The sequence below is a fragment of the Ursus maritimus genome, unplaced genomic scaffold (genome assembly GCF_017311325.1).
Source record: "Ursus maritimus isolate PB19 unplaced genomic scaffold, ASM1731132v1 scaffold_31, whole genome shotgun sequence".
Lineage (NCBI taxonomy): Eukaryota > Metazoa > Chordata > Mammalia > Carnivora > Ursidae > Ursus > Ursus maritimus.
In genome coordinates, this window is record NW_024425675.1 from 2,601,927 (window position 1) to 2,620,787 (window position 18,861).

Below are 18,861 nucleotides of genomic sequence, written 5' to 3' on the forward strand. Positions count from 1 at the left end.
TCTCATGACCGATGAGATCATGACCTGAGCCGAAACCAAGAGTTAAACACTTAACCGACTGAGCCACCCAGGTGCCCTTACTCTTGCTGCTTTTAAAATTCTCTCTTTATTATTACTTTTGCCATTTTAATTATGTGTCTCGGTGTGGGCCTCCTTAGGTTCGTCTTGTTAAGGGTTGTCTATGCTTCTTGGACCTGGATGTCTGCTTGCTTTCTCAGATACCTTTTTTCAGCTGTTTTCCAATTGTTTCTTCAAATAAATTTTCCAGCCCCTTCTCTCCTTTTTCAGGGCTCCCTAGCATATGAATGTTATTACTATTGATGCTGTTGCAGAGTTCTCTTAACCTATTATTTTTTATTTTTCTTTTTGTTCTTTTGTTGTTGTTGTTGCTTTTCAGCTTGGTTGCTTTCCATTACCCTGTCTTCCAGATCACTGATCCATTTTTCTCCATTTTCTAATCTGCTGTTGATTCCCTCTAGTATATTTTTCATTTCAGTTACTGTGTTCTTCAACTCTTTTTTTAATATTTTGTATCTCTTTGTTGAAGTTTTCACTGAGTTCATCCACTCTTCTCTCAAGTCAGGTGAGTATCTTTATGACCATTACTTTGAGCTCTTTATGAGAAATATTGTTGATCTCCATTTTTACTTGGCTCTTTTTCTGTTACTTTATCTTGTTCTTTCATTTGGGATGTATTCCTCTTCCTTCTCATTTTGTTTAACTCTCTCTGTTTGTTTCTGTGTATTAGGTTAGCTGTGTTGTGGTCTTGAAAGTAGTAGCCTTGTGTAGAAGAAGTCCTGTGTTGCCCTGTAGCACAGTCCCCACCCCCAGTCTTGGTGCTCTGTTGGTGTTCCCTGTGTGAGCTGCATGTGCCTTCCTATTGTGGCTGAGCCACAGTTGCTATGGGCATGCTGGTGGGTGAAGCTGGCCTTCAGCCCAACTGGCTGCAGTAACCCACTTTGCCTGCTGTTGGGACAGTGGGCAGAATTTGCTCCCCACACTGGTGAGAGGCGCAGCTGCAAGTGGTGGTTGGGGCTAGCACTCAGCCTAGTTGTCTACAGTTAGTCTCTGCCACCACTGCAAGTGTACTGAAGGGCAAGGGCTTACTCCATGTACAGCCAGCTAAGAGGCCTGGCTGTAGGAACTGTGGGTGGGCTGGTTATGGTGGGTGTCTCCCCAGCTTGTCAGGGCAGGAGTCACTTTGGAGTGGCACCGGTCTTGGCAGGGGCAGCCTGATTGGTATGGCAGGGCAAGAGCCACTCTGGAGGGATGTCTGCTGAGGTGCATTTATTGGGTGGAGCAGGTCTATAGGGGAACACTGGGGCGGGGAGGACCTACTGTGGTAGCAGTGTAGATGGGAGAATGTTAGAATTGTGTCCGGTTATCTAGACCAGGGAGTAGAAGAGAAATGGTGCCCACCATCAGCGTAGTTCCTTGAGAAATCTTCTGCAGAGCCCTGCCGCTCCAGCACACGTTCTAAGATCAGTCAGTAAATCTTCACATACACCCAAAGCACTTTTCAAACTCCTGCTTCTCTGCTATGTCTCTGCCAAGTTATTTAGTGTGCTGGTTCTTTAAAGGCAGGGACTCAGTTTCCTGTTGCCCTCCAGCTCTCCAGGGGTTAAGAGCTCTGCCGATTTTTAATGCTCCTGAAGTTAAGCTGGATAATTTTTGAAGCCATACATTATGGGGACTCATTAGGGTGGATCCCCGGGGCTGGGAGTGCCCTCTGTAGGGAGGGTCTGATCCCCTCACTCCTCCTCACTTGCCATGTCCCTCCCACGTTGTAGTTAGTTGCTTGGGTTTGGTTCCAGATTGCATCTCCGCCCCTCCCACCCTTTTTGATGTGGCTTCCTACAACTAGCTGTGGAAGATTTGCTCTGCCAGTGTTCAGATTATTTTCAGAGTTAGCTGTGTAGATGTAGTTGTTGCCTTGGTGTGTCTCTCCATGGGACGAGGTGAGCTCATGACGCTGCTGCTCTGCCATCTTTCCAGTCTCTAGCGTTTTGCCGAATCTTAGAGTGCTGTATTCCAAAGCAGTTGTCTCGGACTTTTTGAAATAAGATTTTTACACTGCCTATAGTTAGTTTTTTCAGTATGATATTTATTTCTTCTACATCAGTTGTGAATTATTTTTTCAGAATTATTGGAAGTAGCTGTTGACAGTATTTTGTTTAAAAAACTTTTTATTTGAAAGAACTTTAAATTTATGGAAGAGTTGCAAAGCTAGTGCAGAAAGTTCCTGTATACTCCTGTTTTCCTTATATTATCATCTCACAACCCATGGTGTATTTATGAACATTAGTACAAAACTGTTAACTAAACTACAGATTGTATTTGCATTTCCCCAGTTTTTTCACTGATGTGTTCATACTGTCCCAAGATCCAGTCTAAACCACAGTATTGCATTTAGCTCCCTTGTCTCTTTTGGTGGAGAATTTTTTAGTCTTTCATTGTCTCTCACGAGTTGACACTTTTTAAAAAAAAATTAGTGATCAGGTATTTTGTAGTATTTCTGTCAACTTTGATTTCTTTGGTATTTTGTCATGATTAGACTGAGATTATGAGTTTGGGGGAGGAATTGCACATGGTGATATTGACACCCTTCTCACCATATAATATCAAAGAGTAAAGAATTTCAACAGTACTTTTTTTTACTTGTGATAAACTTTGATCACATGGTTAATGTATTATTTTCTTTTTAATCCCCATGTGGAATATTTTTTTTCATACTGTTGCTTATGTGCATCTTTTCTTGATGACTTTTGTGAGAGGTTTTTATATTTTGTTGCAATTTTTTTCAGAGAATCAATTGTGTCTTATTGATCTTCCTTATTGTATCTTTCTTTCTCTTTTATTATTCCATTCTTCTTTTTCTTTTCTTTCCTTCTTCTGGGCGACAAGAATGTTTTTAGATTAGCTGAAGTGGACATAGAATCTTTGGTGAGGGGGAGAGTTCAAAATCTTTATCCAAAGTATCTTTTTACTGTAATCTGTGGTATTCGTTCAGTTGAGATACGAATATATAGTGTGGAGCTTGAGGAAGGGTTCCTAATGTGAGACAATATGTAGAATTCCTGATATTAAAAATTGTTTTCTATGTGGTAATCTCAGTTAAAGGAAATGAAGACATTAATAGTTTAGTTTGTTGTAGTTTATTGTAGTTACTTAGAGCTCTGTTAATAATTTTTAAAAATATTTAAGAATAACAGTAAGAAATATTAATTTAATAACTGCCCATATTTCCTACTGCAAGTAATGAAATTTATTTTTTAAAAAGAGCAATTAGGAGTAAGAAATAAAGGGAAAATTGATTGAAAATTACACGTTTACCCAATACCAGAGTGGAGTAATTTATTCCCCAGGGAATATCTTTATACACTTCTGTGATTTCGCTGCATTTTAGCCGCCAACTATTTTTCCTTTGATGCCAAAAGAATTTTGTTTAAATCAAGTTACTAAAAGAGAGTGTTAACAGTACCCATTTTATATTGCTGTTGTTAAGATGAAATGAGATGCGTTGTATGAAGTATTTAGTACAGTGCCTGAGGCATAAGATACAAAAGTGTCAGTAACATTAGTGTCCAAGGGACAACTTTTTATAATAACTCCCTAAAGCAATCCAACTTGTGTAGGTATTCGTCTTTAAACAGGTTCTTATGTAAAGCTTGTCAAGACAGTTTAACCTTTTAATACTTGGTAATGGATGCAGATAACTTATGTCTGTTATTCTTCAAATCTGTAACATTTTTTAATATTTTATTTATTTGATAGAGTTGGGGGGTGCGTGGTGGCAAGAGAGCACAAGCAGGGGGAGCAGCAGAGGAAGAGGGAGAAGCAGACTCCCCGCTGAGCAGGGAGCCTGATGCAGAGCTCATTCCCAGGAACCTGGGATCATGACCTGAGCTGAAGGCAGATGTTAACCGAATGAGCCACCCAAATCTGTAATGTAATTATCAGGTTGAAATGCCTTTTGGATCAATTTTTTTCCTCACCCTTGGGGGTTATGCTGTTTTACTTCCTAAATTCTCTACAAAGTATTCATTGATGTATTCAGAAAAATGATTCTCAACCTTCGTGGTCTTGCTCTTTCTTGATTTTTTGCCCCCCCCCCCAACCTTCTTTTAAATTTTAAGCATCCCTCTCTGAATCATTTGTATGAACAACAGACAGATCAGTAATCAGGGCATTCTAATTTCCTTCACATACTCTGTTTCCTGAGTAAATTACTTCATTGGATTCCTTACTTATAAAATAGGGAAGATTGGATCAGCTGACTTTGGAGGCCCCTTTCTGTTTTCCAATGTATGGTTTTATATGAGGTCTAATTAGGTTTCAACTGTCATAAATAGGATGATGAGAAAGTGTGATAATAAATATTCTGTGACATGAGACTGGTAAATTGCCAAGAGCAAGGAAACATAGTTTGAAAGAAATGAGTGGAATTGAAGAGAAGATTATACAGTGAAAAGACTTCAGAGTAGAGAGTAATAACGAGCAAGCAATCCCTGACTGATAGAACTGGTTTTCTTCCTGCTTAGATGGCTCTCACTTAGTGCTAAAATTATTTAATGTAGTCTGAAAGGTTATTTTTATCAAAATGGCCAAGAGTTGCTAAAAGAAAAGAACATGTGGCTATCTTAATTCTTAAGTAATTAGTATATTGTTTGCACTTAGATATTCAACATTTATTAAGTAACTGGTACTTTAAAACTGTGCTCCAGCAGCTGTCTACATTTCATTTTAGCCCTATGATTCGTAAGCACTGTCCTTTTGCTAAAATGCTTATTACTTCTACCGCATAGGTAGTTAGCTGATACTAATGGGATAGCTCTTTTCCTACAAATGGGGTTAGATAATCGATACCTCAGTTAATTTTATAATGATTATAATTTTTTGTAACCCAAGTAATGTACTTTCTCTCTCAGTTGTGTAGTCTTAAGCTCATCAGTAGATGAATTAATTTGGTTGGTACCATTAAAAAAAAGATTACTTCCTAATGTAAGTTTGGTTATGTGAAGGTGTGTTAGGTGTATTTTATACTCTACCACCTCCCATAGCTCTAGGAATTTTTGTATATGATCTACACAGAACTATCTTACATTTCCTTATTATAAGAGAAATATATAGATCATAAAGATTCCCCAATCCCAAGGTACCTTCTTGGAAGATTTCAGAAAATTGAGGGCTATTTCAGCCTTTAAAGAGGTAAAGTTATCTGTCAAGCTAATGGAGGATTTTTCCTTGTGAAATCAGTATCTTCCACTAAGTGAAAATTCTTATGGAGAATGAATGCTGAAAAACTTAGTATAAACTGTATACAGTATAAACTGTAGTTAGGATTTCATGACTTTGGAGAAAAGTTGTAATTAGGTGCAGTGGTATTTCTGCAGGAAAGACAAGAAGAAGGTCTAAAAGAACACAGACAGAAAAGACAGCAATGTATAATGATGTAAAGGGAGGAAAGGAGGAGCTCATGGCTTAAAGATCATGCATCATCTGCTTTTAAGAAAAAAACTAGGACTGGTCTCTTTTTGCTTAATTGTGTTCTTGTAAAAGATTGCTTCTCTTGAGATATGTAAACACTATAGGAGTAATCCCAGTTTCATGCATTTTGAAAAAAAGTGTTTTAGAGAAATACTAGATTTGCAAGTGAAATGTAGGTTGTCATTTTTTGTTGTTGTTGTTAAGAGATTCAATGGTTAAAAAATTTTTTCATGGTAACATTAAATCTGTACACACAAAATGTAATTGAAAATCCTTAAGTAAATGTGTTCCTCTTGCGTAAGGAAGAAAACATCTGATGTAACCATAGATTGTATATCTGCATATTTTTCAGTGTTTACTTCACTTGGAAAGATAAAAGTAATTTTATTCATATGTTAACTTATCTTTTATATTAATATAGTAGAATTGCCCACTGGGACTTTCAGTGCAGTAACAATCTAAAGTTCTTTATAACTTTAATAAATAAAAATTGTAACTTCATATGTTTAAATTTCACAGTGTAAGATTTGAATATTTTCAGTGATATATAAAAAGGCACGCATAACCAAATAATTGGAAACATAAATATTGTGGTATAAATTTTCTGCAAGAACTTTAGTTTTACTTTAAAATTAAAATTGGAAGGGTGCCTGGGAGACTCTGTTAAGCTTCCAGCCCTTGATTTCAGCTCAGGTTATGATCTCAGGGTTGCGGCATCGAACCTTGTGTGGGGCTCCATGCTCAGCATGAAGTCTGCTTGAGAGTCTCTCCCCCTGTCCCCGCCCTCCCCTGCACATGCTCCCCCTCCTTCTCTCAAATAATAAATAAATCTTTAAAATTAAAACTGGGTATGAAATTATAAAAACGGACAAAATAGATATATTTTTAAATGCTGGTAAAAGGAATTCCTTAGATTCTTAAGGATATTATTGAAAACACTGAGTTTTTAATGTTAAAGGGATTCAAAATTGCATTTCTTTTCTCCAGTAATTCTGTAGTTAACTTTCTAGTGTTGAGTACTTTGAACAAAAGTAAAAATTAAAATGAAATTCTTTCTTCACTTTGAATTTGAAACACTCTGTAACATAGGCTGCTATGGCTTATTTGTGTTTTCTCTGATATATCCATGTGTTTGTTATTCTATTTCTAAATTGTGTAGAGGTTGGAGATTTCATTGAGGAGAATACAGTCTTAGATACTAAGATAAAATCTAACTTAGTAGTCTTTATTCTTTTGTATATCTCAATTCCTGAGAGATGTTTTAAAACTTCCCAGCTCATTTTTAGATTTATTAACTTTTTTCCTTGCAGTTGTTGGTTTTTGTTTCATACCTCTGTTCTTGAGTAAGTATCAGGATTGTCATCTTCATGGTTATTTTTATTGTTATGTAGTATTTTTGTGCATCTTGTACTCTTTTTCTTCATTGTGGCACATATTAATATTGTTACATCAGTTTTCTTTGTACTTTTGGGGATTTTGGTGTGTGTGTATGTGTGTGTGTTAACTTTTTTAGTGATACAGAAAAGTATGCAACATAATTTTACAACACACTTTTACAGCCTAATGAATTATTATAAGATGAATATTCTTGTTACTATCACCCACGTCAAGTAATAGAACCATGCCAGCCACCCCTGAAGCCTTTGCATGTGTCATATCCCTTCCCTTTCTCCAAAAGTTTACCACTATCCTGACTTTTAAGGTAATTCCTTTCTTCTTTTTCTTACGGTTTTATCACCCACGTGTATATTGCCAGACTCTGTAAGAGTTTAGTCTTGTCCATCCAAAAGAATTTTACATGTCTTTTAAGTCTTTTAATCAACAGGTTGCTTTTCACCCTTTTTCCCTGTCGTACTTTGTTGATGAACCCTGGCTGTTTGATCTTTTAGACTTTCCCATTGTCTGGATTTTGCTGATTGCATGAGGGACATTTAAATATGTTCTTTTGTCTTCTGTATTTCCTCCAGATTGGCAGACCAGAGGCTTACTCATTGGTTCCCTCTGGCAAAACTATAGTTATTCTTCCATAGTTGTCTGTTTTTTCACTTTTTTGGATGTAAGCAGCCACCGATGTTGAATACCAACATCTTTTTGTTTATTGAGGTTTGTAAAACTGTCACTTTAATTCTATCATTTTGTTTTCATTTTTACCTGGAATAATCTTATAAAGACATGCTTCCCTCTTGGTTACCCAATGGTAAAGGTCATATAGGAAGGATAAAATAACTGCTTGCTTCTTTCCTTTACTCATTTGTTAAGGTAATGAGTTGGTTTGCTGTTATCCTCAGAAAGTGACCAGTTAGCTTTTTTTTTTTCATTATATTGTGATGAACTTATAGACCTAAAAACATTTGATTCATTTCTATTCATTGTCTGTCTTATTAAAGTTTAAATTGCCTCTCTTTGGTTAGTTTGTGCCGTGGTCTTTTTTGATATGACCCTGGTCATCCTTGCTATATCTTCCTTGCTATCTAGTGTGTCAGGATGTTCCAGACCTATCTTGTAAATTTTCTTCCCCGGACCTTGTAAGTAGCTACTCAATGAAAAACTTAGTTTTAAATACACAAGTGACACATAAATGCATTCTTGAAAAACTGTGAATGAACCAGATTCTTTCTCACTCAGTCTTCTTCTACCCAGAGGTAATCCCTCTTACTATTGTGTTAACTGTCTTTACAAACCCTTTTCTGTGAATTTTTATGTTTACATAAGTACAATACAGAGATCGTTTTCTTTTTTTATGTGATTTTTCCCCTAACTTTTGACATCATAAATGATACTTATACTTACTAGCTTCTTTTTTTTGTCAATTATATATCTTGATAGTTTTTCTGTTAGTACGTAGTACATTTTTTTTAACTGCTACTTAATATTTGATATTATTAAACTCGTCTCATGAGTGTATTAGGTTTCCAGTTTTTCCACTAATAGAACTCTTGCTTTTTCTGTGCACAAAAGTGCAGGTATTTGTTGGAGTCATAGCATATGTGCATTTAGAATTTTGCCAGTTTGCCCTCTGAAGTGCTTGTTCTTCCACAAGCGGAGTCTGAGAATGCCTGTTTCTTTACCACTCAGCAGTCTTGCTCTTTTGAAATCTTGCCAGTCTGAAGGAAAAACATTCCCTTGATTTCCCAGTGCCTTCCTGAGGTGGAAACAGGGAGAGTAGGAGGTGTTCTCTGGTGAGGGCTGCAGCAAGTGGTCTGGTTGCAGAGGTTTCCCTTCTTTTGGGCTCCACTGCCTCTCACGCACCACTTACTTATCCAGCGGGGACGCAGACACAGCTGCTGCTTGGTGCCTCGCTTCACAGCCTGGCTGATGCTCCTGATAACCGAGCTGGTTTTATCATCCTTTGTGAGCCATCCAGCTTTCAGGCTGTCCCCTGTCTCTGCCTGTCTTCCTCCACTCTCTTCCCTCCTCTCTTTGTAGCATTCTCTTGTGCATTTTGGTATGTAGTTTTATTTTCCTACGTTACTCAGTCTTCTCTCCGTCTTTTTTCAATTTCTGTAAGTCCAAGGACTACTGCCAACAATGGGGTGTTAAAAAGTATCCTTCCTGTCATTTCTCAGATTTAGAGTGGGAGCAGGAGACTGCATTTAGTTTGCTGGAACCCTAATCTCATTTTAAACATAAGGGTAAAGGAAGATTTCACTAACAGATGAAGTTGCCCATTGTCATATATCAGTATCAGGACTTTTCAGAGTTCCTGCCTAACTTTTGATGACACAAATCTGGTCTGCTATTTGAGTTAAAAGCTCATTTAGAGTTTAGAGTTAAAAGCTCATAAAGAGTTTTCTTTAAAAGCCTTGATTTTAAAAGCACAATCAGGGCTTCTTTGGTCTCCTGCTTTATTCTCCTCCCTATTAAAAATGGTTCTATTTTGCTCCTATCAGTACTTAAAATAATAGGTGATGTTTATTGTTTCTCAGGTACCAGGTACTGTGTTACATGCTTTCTTGAATTTGCTTAATCTTTACCACATCCTTGCATCTCCATGAAGTCCTTTTATTATCCCCACTTTACAGAAGAGGAAATCTGGATACTAAGAGCTTAAGAAATGCTTGCCCAAGGCGACATATTAATGCAGCCAGAACTCAAACTCAGGCAGTCTGACTCCAAAATCCTGGCCTTAAGGTCTATGCTAAATGTTCTATTAGTCCCCATCACCCCATCTGAGTGGTTTCATTATATTGGCAGTTTCATTATGATTGCTGTAGATATTTTCCACACAGTCCTGTTAAGATCAAATAATAAGCCACATTTCTAAAAATTCTTCATATTCTTTTCTCAAGGTTATCTCTTGGGAACCACTGTTATTAGATGAAACTAGAGTTTTATTCATATGACCAATTTAGTCAGTGCTTTTGTATATTCCTGACAGCATCATTTCACAGTTTATTTCCTTTATTTGTCAGCCTAATCGAAATGCTGTATATTTATAATGTTCTTGTGCAGTTATAAAAATATGTGGTGATCTTAAAGATTGAATAATTATGCCTCAGAATTTCTGCGTTCGGTCGTTACTTTTTTAGGGAGGACAACTTAGTTATTAAGCACTGGGAATATCAGTGTTTCTTCTAGACAGTATGTTGCCTGATTCCAGCTTATCTGGGCCTTTTGGGATCAGAAACAAATGGCAGGAGTGTTGAGAATATCAGGAGTGGAAGTTTTCCCGGTGCTGAGCAAGGAGAATAGGTTTTGGTCATGAAAACAGTTGTAGGTGACCTGATTTTCCAGATATTCAGGTGTTTCTCATTCTTGACTGATTTTTATTTGATCCGAGGCAAAATTAAAAGGAAAAAAATGTGTTTCAAATAGATAAGATCAGGTAGATTATTATTTCACCAGATTTAATTTGGGTTTAGGAAGGAACTAATGGAAGGTGAGTAGAGGAAATGAGCTCACTCTATGTGATCTTAGAGAAACTCATTGTTTTTATTAGTAATATCAAAATGTAGACTTTGTATCTGAGATTCTATGACTGACAGAATTACTGTACCCATATTAATTCACGTACAAAAAACTTTTCCCAGACTATCCAGATAAGTGAAGAATGAAAGAGGGATTAGAAAGATGATACAGAGGCAGGGAGGGACAATGTTAGGTCTATATCCTACTATAAAGAACAAGAAGCTTTTATGATAGAATATACTTCCTGTTGCTCTCTTTGTAAAATAATCATTGGTTCAGAGAAAAAAACATTTTAAAGTGAGGTGAAAGATTGCCAGTAGGAAGGTAAATGTTCGACTGCATAATGGTTTGATGAGAACATTAGTACTGGAGTCAGAAATTTCCAACTTGGTGCCAGACTGTTTGTGGCTTTAGGCAAACTATTCTTTTCAATTTCATTTTCCTCTTTCTGTGATTACAAAGGCTGATACTCAGGTACATTTCTTATCGTGGTTAAAACTTGCATTACACGTAGTGCATTGGCTAAGTAGGAGCTTACCAAATGTCACGTGAATAGTTGAGATGAGTTTAGATTCCTTTGCAACTGTGAAGGAATGTAAAAATATAAAAACATATCTCACTAAATTTCTAAAAAGAAAAATACCTTTGTGTTTGAATGGAAAGCAACTCAGTGGCTCCAGCAGATCTCTTAAAGAACAACAGCTCTTAGTCCCTTCAGTGAGTGATAACATATAAAATGTACGTTTGAGGAATGTGACTGTGAGACCACTGTCACCAGAGCTGTAATGGTTCAGACTGAGTTTGAGACCAAATCATCTTGATAGGAGAGTTTGTGGTAAGTGAATTCAAATATTCTTTACCAGCAGTATTAAAGTCTTAATGGGCTCATGTCTACTCTAAAATGAAAGAAGTGTCATTTCAGTGTCAGTGTAATCAAATGTATCAATGTCACAATCAAAGCTTTTCTCTTATTTATTGAAATGACATCCAATGAGTACTATTAACTATCATAAATATTAATTCATCTGTGATACGAAAAAATTATTTTTAAGCATCAAGCATGCATTGACCTTTAAAATACTTTATAATTTGATTAGACCAGTAGACCAAGCAGCCATATTTTGGCATACTTTGGTATTTTTCCATAGTAATTTGTATTCTCAATATTTTTTTGTTATATCTTGTTTTTAGTGATCGTGGTGGAGAAGACCCAAACCAGAAAGTAATCCATGGGGTTATTAACTCCTTTGTTCATGTTGAACAGTATAAGAAAAAATTCCCCTTAAAGGTAAAAAGCATCCTTTAAAAACATAATCAGACCTTTAATTTCTTAAACTACTTGTTCTAATTTTTTAACTATGGTTTTAATTGATTTATTTAGTTTTATCAGGAAATCTTTGAGTCTCCCTTTCTGACTGAAACAGGAGAGTATTACAAACAAGAAGCTTCAAATTTATTACAAGAATCAAACTGCTCACAGTATATGGAAAAGGTAGGAAAGAACATATTATGTTGAATGCATCACCTCTTTATTGGGCATGGTTTATTTAAATTTGTTTTCTTAGTTAATATATTTTTTTGGTGGAAAAAGGTGTGTTTTTTTTTATCATTACTCTGAATTGTAGTTAATATATAATACCTATTAATAAATCATTGTTCTTACTGTGGCATTCTCCATGAGAAAAAGTTCTATCCAATTTTCATCATGGTTGATGCTTCTTGATAAATCCGCATTGCTTGATTTGCTTCTCTTTAAAATTAGTATTCACATTGTTGGCAAAAGATAAATTATATTTGAGTTTAGTAGATGTTTAAAGAATAGGATAAGCATAGAAGGTAGGTGTTTGGGTTTTTATCTTTCCTTCTTTAAAATGGAAGGAAAAATATAATAATTCTAAATACTTGGATAGATTACTCTTTTGGTCTGTTCAGGTTTTGGAAGACTGAGGAAAACCTCCACAAGAAATTTTAATTAATCCTTAAACTAACACATATGGATTAGTATTAAAATTCCATGTATACTTTTTTTAGTAAAGGAATAGTCGTGTTATAAAGTCAGTCATCATATAAGATGTTAAATTTTTAGCCACGTTTTTTCATTTGTAGTATTGAATTCCAAGCATTTTATTATACCATGATTTTTGTTAGTTTGTTTAGCCAAGAAGATAATTTGTTGCAAGTGGAATAGCTATAGAGTGGCCTCCATAGAGCACAGGTCAAGAAATATCAGTACTTACTGATATATTGTTATATATTTCACAAACCCCAGGTCTAGAAGTCTGAGTTGTTTAATTCTCTTCCTGCTATCATCACTGATTAGCTCTAGAACCTCAAGTTAGTCTTCTAGGACATCTTTCTCCATCTATTAACTGCAGGTTACACCAAGTCAGTGGTTCTTAGTTTTAAGCCCTTTTTGCTTCCTAGACTGTCGTTAAAGGTTCTAGATCCAATCCTGAAAAGTGCACACGGATTATCAGTAATACATACACTCTTTGTTATATTTGGCTCTCAAAAAGAGGTCTGTGACAAAAATATTGTATGTTCCACTTAATAGAACCATACACTGTCTAGAATATGGTCTATCTAGAATAGGTAAATTCATAGAGACAGAAAGTAGATGAGAAGTTATCGGGAGGAGAGAGTGAGTTATTGTGTAATGGTTACAGAGTTTTTGTTGGGTGTGATGAGTAAGTTTCAGAAACAGACAGTTGCGCAACATTGTGAGTGTAATTAATGCCACTGGATCGCACACTCAAAAATGGTTACAATGACATATTTTATGTTACACGTATTTTACCACAATTTTGAAAACACTAATAATGTAATATACCCCAAAGCATTGAATTATATTTTTAAGTGGGTAAGTCATACGATAAGTAAATTATATCTCAAACTGTTAAAATGAGGGCCATTGGAAATTATGTTTGGGAAGTAGCATTCACAAGAGTAGTTCATTTAATTAACAGACTAACATAGCCTTCCTGCTTCTCTTTCTCTCTTTTACCTGTAGTTTTGGCCTTTTCTCCCCAGCTGTAAGTGGTTTTATAGCTCTTTGAAGCCCCACATTGAGACATTCCACTCTTGTCTGCCTTTCTTTTGATATGCACCCCTTTCCTGCCATTATCATTAATTTTTTTTTCCTTTTCTCATCATCCCTCACCTCCTCACACTCTTAATTCCCGTGGCATTTAGTTAAGCCATAAACATTAAAGTTACAGTACACTATAGTGACTAATAGGCATAATCCTTTTAAGGGATATTTTTCTTTTAAAAGAAAAACTTTTTGACAAAAATGACTTTCTTAGTTGATTAAATATGCACTGAACATCTTTTGGTCCAGATACCTTTTTGCCTACCTTTGGTTTCTGTGACTTTGCTCTAGACTTCTGGCTCCATGGGAGAGCATAGTAGGAAAGATAGAACCATGAGTCTCTTTTCAGTCTTTGCCTCATTTTCATCAAAAGATATCTGAGAGGTATCCAGGAATGATGTGTTATTTCCCCACTCAACATCAGTTTCCTTCCAGTATTACCTTCTTATGCCCAGGCAAACTCAGCAGTATTCTCCGAAGGCTTAACTGTATGTAGTTCTGTGGGTCCAGTTAAGTTCAGAAACTCTAGTTACATAGCTTCACATTGCAGGACATTTTCGAAGTCTAAACATTTGTATGTGTATGTGCTATGCTAGCATGATTTTTACTGTGAATGTAGTTTAGTTTTGAGGTAAAATTAGCCAGATTCTCTAGTTTTTATCTTTATTAGCTGGTTCTTGTTAATATTAATCAGTGTATTGTTTGTAGCCCAGTGTTTCTTATATAGGATAAGCTTTACTAAAGCTCTTGATTGACATATTTAACTATGATTAAATAATAATTGACTTCTAAAATTTTAATGAAATGTTTAATTTGATGATTATCATGTACATACTGTTTACATTTACATTTTATAAGACGAGGGACCAACATAAAATAATTAATCTACTTGATCCAGTTGATATAAACTATTTTTAGTTTGATAGTTAATATTCAGAAAGTGACCATCTGTTCTGGTTTTAGTAATTTTTACCCACTTTTCCTGTTGCACGTTAGGTTGCCTGTGTAATAGGATGTTCAGGGTCAGTACATGAAGACAATGCAGACCACTTAACTGTAGTCCGTGTTCATAAGATTTTGGTAAAATGTAGGTGATAGTAGCCTAAATAAAAATTTGAAATGATCTATGGAATGTGGGATTAAACGGGTTATGTAATCCTTATTTGTTACCTGGCCATCTTTAATTGAGCCATTAAAATTAGGCTACTTAAGTTACTTACTGATATTACAGATTTTTCCTCATAGTAGGTCATGACTATAAGAATGTATTTCTAAAGGTTCTAGGTAGATTAAAAGATGAAGAAATTCGATGTCGAAAATACTTGCATCCAAGTTCATATACTAAAGTGATTCATGAATGTCAGCAGCGAATGGTAGCAGACCACTTACAGTTCTTACATGCAGAATGTCATAATATCATCCGACAAGAGAAAAAAAATGGTAAGTGATATGAAACAGTAAATGTGAATAGAAATTAAATTATAAACCCACTTTCTACATCATCTCCAAGCTTCTTTAGATTTCAAACATTTTTGGTAATAGTCTAAAATACTCAATTTTTTACCAATACTCCTTTTTTACCAATTTTTAATAATCTATTTTAAAAGACTGTTTTGGAAAGGTATGTTTTCAAAGTGTATTCCAAAGCCAAAAGAAAAACTAGGAAAAAGTGTTTGCACATTTTTACATATCACAAGGGCTGATTTCCTTAATACATTAAGAGTTTCTAATAAACAGGAAACAAAGCAAAGATGAAGGAAATATAAATTTTAAATATATGCAGATGCTCAGTTTCGTTCAAAATAGAAGAAAATACAAAAGGATATAAAGAAATACTAGTAATAAGCAGTAAAAAGTGGAATTTTTTTAGAAGATTTTATTTATTTGTCAGAGAGAGAGAGAGCACAAGCAGGGGGGTACCAGGCAGAGGGAGAAGCAGGCTCCCCACTGAGCAAGGAGCCTGATGCAGGGCTCTATCCCAGCACCCTGGGATGATGACCTGAGTCAAAGGCAGATGCTTAACCCGCTGAGCCACCCAGGCGTCCCAAATTGGAATTTTTTTTAAAGGAGAAAATAGCACTAAAAATTTTCAAATAACAGAGAATAAACGTAGTAAGATATGTGCCAGACCTACATAGAAAATGAAACATTGTTGAAAGCAACATAGATCCAGGAGAATCTACTCAAAACTGAAGTGGTTTTTTGGTTTGTTTTTGTTTCTTTGTTTGTTTTAATTCTGAAAGTTAAACTCTTAGACTAAGAAAAGTCAAGACAGTCTTGAAGACCAACCATCATGGAAAGACTTTGCAGGATAGCATGACTTATGATAAAAACCACAGTAGGACAATGAGACTTTGGTGTGAGGGTAAACAAATCGACCAATGGAATAAAATAGGTTAGAAATAACCCATGCACATATAGATACTTGATTTAAGGCCACTGTAGAGCAGTGGGTGAAAGATAGTCTTTTTAACACATAGTGCTGGGTCCATTGGATATTCACTTGGGAAAAAGTAAAATTTGATCTCTACCTCAGACACCATATGCAGAATCAATACATTATAGGCTTTTGACCTACATGTAAAACTAACACTTTGAGAAAATAATATAGGAGAATAACTTCATGACCTTGAAGTAGAGAAAGATATTTTAAATGAGACACACAAAATACTTAACCACAAAGGAAAGATTGCTCAAGTGGACTGCATTTAAAAAAAAAACCCCACAAAACTTTGAATCATTAAAAGACCATTAAAAGCATCAAAAGACAATCATAGGGTAATGTATTTGCAATCACTGAAAAAGGTTTATGTCCAAAATACAAAATGGTGAAGAAATTTGAATAGGTACTGCAGAGTAGAGGATATCCAAGTGGCCAGTAAATATATACAGAGGCCCTTAATCTTATTAAAATAAGGGAATGCAAATTAAAAGCCATGCTAAGATATCAGTACTCACATTTTGATATAAAATTTAAAAGACCCCCAATATAGTAAGTGTTGGGAAGTGCGTAGAGTAGCAAGCACTTGTTATATACATTGGGCTCGGGGTATAAATTGATGCAACTACCTTGAAAAACTGGCATTGACTCTTAAGGCTGAATGTGTGCATATCTTCTGATCCAGCCATTCCAATCCCAAATATACAATCCCCTGCCCAAACTGCATGCAAATATATACAGAAAGGTACAAGAATGTTTATAGCAGTATTATTTGTTAATATAAACCAGAAACAACTCAAATGTCCAATAACAGTGGTATAAAGTGCAGTATACTCCTACAATGGAATATTATTAGAGAAGTGAAAATGAACAGTTACGCTACATACAAAATGTGGATGAGCCTTATAAACGTGTTGAACAAAAGAAACCAAACATGAAGGAATTGTATGATTCCATTTTTATAAATAGTTCAATACAGGTAAAACTGATCTGTGGGTTGGTAGTCATGACAGTGATTACCTTTGCAGAAGACCAAGAGGAATAGTGATTGGGAGGAGGTATGAAGGGAACTTCTAGGTGTAGGGAATGTCTGTTTCTTACTCTGGGGGGTGTATGTACATGGGTATGTATGTGTTCTCTTGTGTTAATTCATTAAGATGTATACTTACGGTTTGTACACTTTTTGTATATGTGGTATATTTCAATAAAAAGTTTAAAATAAAAAGCACTGCACTGAGACATCATTTTCAGTTCTCAATAGGAAGGACCAAAAAGTTTGATAACACTTTGTTGGCAAGGGAACTTTCTGCTATTGGGTGCTGTGTTATAAGGATCTGTCTATAAGAGGAAACTTTGACACAGTAGCCCCCCCTTCTAGGGTTTATACTACAGATATTCTTGCCCATATACAGGATTATTAATTGTAATATTATAATATCAAGAGATTGGAAACAACCAAATTTTCATCAATTTTTAAGAAATTATAGCCATATAATGGGGGTGCTATGTAGTTGTAAAGTAACCTTTGTGTAATGATGCAAAAAAAGATCTCTAAGTTAATTGTTGTGTTCTGCAGTTGCAAATAATACATAAAATATGCTACACTATTTGTGTAAAAAGAGGCAGAAGGAAGACTATATGTATTTGTTTGAATGTGCATGAAACATCTTTGAAATGTTATTAACTACAATATTGCTTTCCTGTGGATGGTTGGGAGATGGGTGTAGGGGACTTTCTTTGCATTCTCTTGTAATTCTGCATTTTGAACCATATATAACCAAATTCATTGAAATATTTTTTGAACTCTTTGGAAATTTAATAATCAAATTTCTTTTTCTCTTCAGACATGGCAAATATGTATGTCTTACTTCGTGCTGTGTCTACTGGTTTACCTCATATGATTCAGGAGCTGCAAAATCATATCCATGATGAGGGCCTTAGAGCAACCAGTAATCTTACTCAGGAAAATGTGAGTTATATAAGGAACTGGATATTATTCTCTTAATCAGATTATTATGGAGTTTTTCTTATGATTTTACTGTTTTAAACAATGATGGAAAAGTTCTACCACGATAACATATGAAACACTTTATTAAAGTGTTTTAAACCTGTAGTTTTTTGGCCTCATTCTGGAATTATCATATTAGAAAATCATTGAATGAAATAGGCTTCTTCTTAGTTGTATTATGTGTTCATTTAGCAATTGTTAATTCTCATAGAAAAATATGTTTGTTTCTAAATGATTGTGTTTCTATGTAATTGTCATTAATAGTTGTAGTGGTAATGGTATTAATCAGTGGTAATGTAGGCAAGTTACAATTTGCTTTCTTTATATATGCTCTGAATTTGGAAGCAAATTTAAATTAAAACAATCTTCCCTAAATATATGCTTGCTACCAAAATATTCAGCAGTGATCCTCATGTCCCTAATACGTATCTTTCTAAGGAGTTCCCTTCTAATCGAACGACTATTTACAGCAAGGTGTCTTTCCTCTCAAAATGTGTCAATCTTTTTGGATCACATTCTTTGTTATTACTAGTGATGGCTTAACCAATAAGATAGACATGACGTGAAATGTTACTTCTCTTCCTGAAGTAGAGCTTTGGCTCTTCATTTGCAATAATTTCTGTATGGAAATCATCATTCAGGAGCATTTATTAAATGCTGATCACTTCAGTGATTTTATGTTCTGCCACAGTAATGCCTGAGTAAAACCGTTAGTTTATATTATTAGTCTTTTAGCTTCAGGGTGTTGAATGATACTGGGCAAGAGGCATAGGGTGTGGTGTCAAGGACAAGGGGGTGGAAGTGTAAGAGTATAAATCTGTGGTAGACCCGAATAATTTTATCTGGCCTTAGTTCCCTCCATTAAGTTCAAAAACTCCCTTTCGCACTGCTAGATACTTCTTCCCTCTGAAATATGGGGGAGTTGGA

At 35.4% G+C, this 18,861-nt stretch overlaps 1 protein-coding gene across 2 annotated transcripts in view; it reads left to right on the forward strand.

The window, feature by feature from the left end:
* The window catches only part of CUL2 (cullin 2), a 97,546-nt gene that overhangs the window by 57,403 nt on the left and 21,282 nt on the right, over positions 1 to 18,861 (forward strand). For both annotated transcript variants that reach the window (XM_040645255.1, XM_040645254.1), the window contains exons 7-10: positions 11,587 to 11,683; positions 11,777 to 11,887; positions 14,764 to 14,926; positions 17,771 to 17,895. In XM_040645255.1, the coding sequence (XP_040501189.1) occupies positions 11,587 to 11,683; positions 11,777 to 11,887; positions 14,764 to 14,926; positions 17,771 to 17,895 (496 nt within the window). The remainder of the gene's footprint in view (positions 1 to 11,586; positions 11,684 to 11,776; positions 11,888 to 14,763; positions 14,927 to 17,770; positions 17,896 to 18,861) is intronic.